At 47.3% G+C, this 5,000-nt stretch overlaps 1 protein-coding gene across 17 annotated transcripts in view; it reads right to left on the bottom strand.

The window, feature by feature from the left end:
- Positions 1 to 5,000, bottom strand: part of cacna1ab (calcium channel, voltage-dependent, P/Q type, alpha 1A subunit, b) — a 116,565-nt gene that overhangs the window by 32,318 nt on the left and 79,247 nt on the right. For all 17 annotated transcript variants that reach the window (XM_081706327.1, XM_081706328.1, XM_081706336.1 and 14 more), the window contains 3 exons: positions 4,931 to 5,000; positions 4,417 to 4,527; positions 3,766 to 3,849 (listed from right to left, as the gene is read on the bottom strand). The exon at positions 4,931 to 5,000 is cut by the window's right edge and continues 95 nt beyond it. In XM_081706327.1, the coding sequence (XP_081562453.1) occupies positions 3,766 to 3,849; positions 4,417 to 4,527; positions 4,931 to 5,000 (265 nt within the window). The remainder of the gene's footprint in view (positions 1 to 3,765; positions 3,850 to 4,416; positions 4,528 to 4,930) is intronic.

Raw genomic sequence — 5,000 nt, forward strand, 5'->3', positions numbered from 1 at the left:
GGAAAAGTATGTGAGAAACACAGTGAGAGAGAGGGAGAGAGACCTAAAAACATCTAGTGGGAGAAAGGCGTAAATCAACTCAAATATACAAATAAAACCAAAACAGGCCTAAAATTACAAATAAAAACACTAACAAAACTAAAATATTGGAATAATCATAACAGAAATCTACAGCAAAACTATAACAGTTATCATCCAATCACATCTTTAGAGCATAATCTACAAAATGCACTGATCTGTAGGTCCAAGCAAACATCAGGGAATGAGAGCAGAGCAGGTCAGTATGCCGCCACGGTTACAGCCCACGCATCCAACAGGAGCTGCTAACAGCAGGAGCGCCAAGGGGTGCTTGGCGTGCGTATCGCACTGAGCCAAGCCATGTTGAGCTCCGTTATGACTCAGCACTTGTCATGCCAGCATAAGAGCCTGATGGCCACTTTATTAGCGAGGCCCGCCCCTTCACGATTGGATCATCCCTGAATGGAAAGTGTACACGTGACCCCAGAGTGCAGCATAAAAGCGGTTGAGCGAGTTTTCGGTAGATTCGTTTCAGTGTGAATCCACGTTTGGATGGGAGCGGTTTCCAACGAGGCGTAGTCGTCGAGCTGGGGGCGTCCAGCAGAAGGGGTCCTCGACCACTCGTCGATGAAAGTGGTCGGAGGACGTCAGGAATCGTTCTGACGTGCAGGTGGTGCACAGGCAAGCAGACCGCGGCTGAAAGAAACGCTGGAGCTCCAACCGATGTGTTGGAATGCCCAACTCATCCGTCCTTAGTATGGATGGGCTATAACGGTAGACGACCCGTTCGCGTGCCACTTCTGTCTAAGGGAAACAGAAAGGCAGGACTCCAGTGGATAAAAGTGCGCAAAACCTGGATCAGTGAGCAGTGGAGAAACATCTCCTGGTCAGACGAATCCAGATTTCAGCTGCACCGATGCTGATGGAAGGGTCGAAATTTGGCACAAGCAGCATGGATCGATGAGCCATTCTGTCAGGGGTCAAAGGCTCATGTGGCGGTGAAGGAATGGTGCCACCCTGGGTCCTCTGTGCATGGAAGTTAGGATGGCAGGGTTTACCAAGTTCATCCCTTCAACAGTACAAGGGTGGTGTAGCCATGGATTGGCTCCGTGAACATGGGAATGAGTTTTCCTAGCTTCCTTGGCTTCCACAATCCTCAGCTCTTAATCCTATCGTGCATCTCTGGGACCAGGTAGAATGTTGAGAACAAGTCAGTGCCTACATCCAATCTGCAGCAGCCGCGAGAAGCTACCCCGTCCGCATGAGCCGAGATTCTCGCTGAGCGATTCCAACGCCTAAGTTCTGAAGGCCAAAAGAGTTCCGACGTGCTACAGGATGGGTGTCTTTAATAAAGTGGCCATTCCGTGTATATCGCTTCTCTCTAGAGGCAGGTGGCGGTACTGCAGCTGCACAGCACAAGCGGGTCAGAGGTGGGAGGGGGTGAAAACGAGAAAGGGAGAGTCATCATGCAACTTTTGCTAAAGTGCATGGCATGCAGGCAATGACATGAATCCTGTGTGTGTGTGTGCCACAATCCGTGATATTCGTGCATCCTGATCGGCAGCCTTCGGAGAAGCACATTCCAGAAGCACATGCTTTGGGAACAGGAAGCAGTGGGAACAGGCAAGGGGAAAGGGAGTCTGGGTAATGCAGTCAAAGTCAGAGAGAAAACTACAAACCAACCAGATTCTACATGTAGGTTTCGGAGATGAATGTGCATGGATGGGTGTGACATCATGGAGGGTGGGAGAGTAGCGAGAGATGTTCATAGTGCATTTTTCATTGGTTTGTTTCGGATTGGATGGGTTTATCAGAGTAGGGACGCCAACAAAGCAGATTAAAGAAAGCATGTAAAAAGAACAGGAACAAACAAAGTCGTTATGGATACAGTCGGCAGGCTGCTTAATCACACACAGACGCTGGCCACTACAACAACTACAACTGCTGAATTCTGCTGGAGATATGTTAGATATTTCATAATGTCTGTAATGTGTATGAAGGGAGTGCTGCTTTGTTACGAATCTCAGAACCACTGGGACAGCCCGCTCAGTACTGTCTCAAATACAGCTCTATAAAGTCAAACTAATCACACACACACACACACACACACACACACACACACACTACAAATAACACACCACAAATAAATATGAAATACTGTCACATGCACATGTAGAGAATCATGTTGCACGTAAAACACAAAAAACACGAGCGAAACATGGAAAACATGTTTAAACTCTGCTCGCACTGTACGCCCACCATAGCAGGGCTATTTCTCGCACTGTACCTCCACCATAGCAGGGCTATTTCTCGCACTGTACCTCCACCATAGCAGGGCTATTTCTCGCACTGTACGTCCACCATAGCAGGGCTATTTCTCGCACTGTACGTCCACCATAGCAGGGCTATTTCTCGCACTGTACGTCCACCATAGCAGGGCTATTTCTCGCACAGTACGTCCACCATAGCAGGGCTATTTCTCGCACTGTACGTCCACCATAGCAGGGCTATTTCTCCCACTGTACCTCCACCATAGAGGGGCTATTTCTCGCACTGTACGTCCACCATAGCAGGGCTATTTCTCCCACTGTACCTCCACCATAGAGGGGCTATTTCTCGCACTGTACGTCCACCATAGCAGGGCTATTTCTCCCACTGTACCTCCACCATAGAGGGGCTATTTCTCGCACTGTACGTCCACCATAGCAGGGCTATTTCTCCCACTGTACCTCCACCATAGAGGGGCTATTTCTCGCACTGTACGTCCACCATAGCAGGGCTATTTCTCCCACTGTACCTCCACCATAGAGGGGCTATTTCTCGCACTGTACGTCCACCATAGCAGGGCTATTTCTCGCACTGTACGTCCACCATAGCAGGGCTATTTCTCGCACTGTACCTCCACCATAGCAGGGCTATTGCTCGCACTGTACCTCCACCATAGCAGGGCTATTTCTCGCACTGTACCTCCACCATAGCAGGGCTATTTCTCGCACTGTACCTCCACCATAGCAGGGCTATTTCTCGCACTGTACGTCCACCATAGCAGGGCTATTTCTCGCACTGTACCTCCACCATAGCAGGGCTATTGCTCGCACTGTACCTCCACCATAGCAGGGCTATTTCTCGCACTGTACCTCCACCATAGCAGGGCTATTTCTCCCACTGTACCTCCACCATAGAGGGGCTATTTCTCGCACTGTACGTCCACCATAGCAGGGCTATTTCTCCCACTGTACCTCCACCATAGAGGGGCTATTTCTCGCACTGTACGTCCACCATAGCAGGGCTATTTCTCCCACTGTACCTCCACCATAGAAGGGCTGTTTCTAGAAACCATTATATTTGCCATCTTGATTATAGTATTCATCTTTTAAAAGAAATTGCAAGGGCAGTTTTGAGGCAGTAAATCAGTCAGATTCTGATTCAAACAATTGCTCTGATCAATTGATTGGAGAAAGAATGACCCAGTCAGCAAGAAATTATGGTGTGTGTATGTGTGTGTGTGTGTGTGTGTACAGTAAGGTCCTGTCTCTCAGCGATGCCAGACTGGGCGGGGTCAAAGCCTAGGCCCCGCCCCCTAGGACCTGCCATGGTTTGACAAGGTCATACCATTTCACAAAGGAATCCATTCTCTTTACACTTATATAACAATATAGTCCTTATAATAATGATATAGTCATATAATGAACACAATAACACAAACCTCTCAGTTCAGCTCGATCTAAAGTAGAGTGGAATACTCACCCCAAACTCGGTTACTAAAATATCCATGATGCTTCCGAGAATGGAGACGAAATCAAAAATATTCCAGGCATCTCGGAAATAATTCTACAGAGGGATCAAAGGAGGCAGGCGCATTAACCAATCATGGTGCACTAACTAGGTCATGAAGGCAGTTCCCTAGCCAATCACATGGCTGTCGTCATGGAGACCCAAAGAGGTCAGCATGGCAAAGCATGTTTAACCAAACTCCTGGTTCTAACTATGCAGCGCAGTTTCTGAATGAATAAACAGTGATGTTTTAGCTACTTTCTATGTCCTCCTCGAATGAAGTGTGCGCGTGTGTGTGTATACAATACACATGTGTTCTTATGTACCCATGATTATGTGCATATTTCTGTGTATGAACTGCGCGCGTGTGTGTGTATACAATACACACGTGTTCTAATGTACCCATGATTATGTGCATATCTCTGTGTATGAACTGCACGCGTGTGTGTGTATACAATACACACGTGTTCTTATGTACCCATGATTATGTGCATATCTCTGTGTATGAACTGCGCGCGTGTGTGTGTATACAATGCACGTGTTCTTATGTACCCATGATTATGTGCATATCTCTATGTATGAACTGCACGCGTGTGTGTGTGTGTGTGTGGCAGTAAGACTCACTCGGACTCCGAAGGCGATCATTTTCAGAATGCACTCCATGAAGAAGAGAATGGTGAACACGATATTTAGGTTCTTCAGTACTTTATCATACATTTCTGGAGCGTCATGATACTGAACACACACACACACACACACACACAGAAACAGCATCAGCACACTGTAGACAGAAAAGCTATAGTAGCTCACACATTAAGTCTAGTTCTTAAGCAAGTAAATAAACTCTAGTCAATAGGGCTTAACACTCATCTCACTATAAACTCATCTCTGGTCTGCATCCATGAAATCTCTCTCCCTCTCACTTTCTCTTTCACTCTCTGTCTCACTCTCATCATAGAACACACAATTACCAGTCAGGTAAAAAAAAAAAAAACCCAAGAAGCCAAAAACACATGGACAATGTAAAGTGGGGGGTTAAGCCCTCTCCCACTGACCCTGGCAAGGTGTGTCAAGTCTGCTGGTCCGAGATCTCAGCAGCGACTGCAGTGTTTAAGCAGGAAGAAGAGGAGAGTGGTACCTTCATCATGAGGACGATGGTGTTGAGCGTGATGAGAGACATAATGCTGTACTCGAACGGTGTCGACACC

Source organism: Electrophorus electricus, chromosome 23 (assembly GCF_041902795.1).
Source record: "Electrophorus electricus isolate QZ-2024a chromosome 23, ASM4190279v1, whole genome shotgun sequence".
Taxonomy (NCBI): Eukaryota; Metazoa; Chordata; class Actinopteri; order Gymnotiformes; family Gymnotidae; genus Electrophorus; species Electrophorus electricus.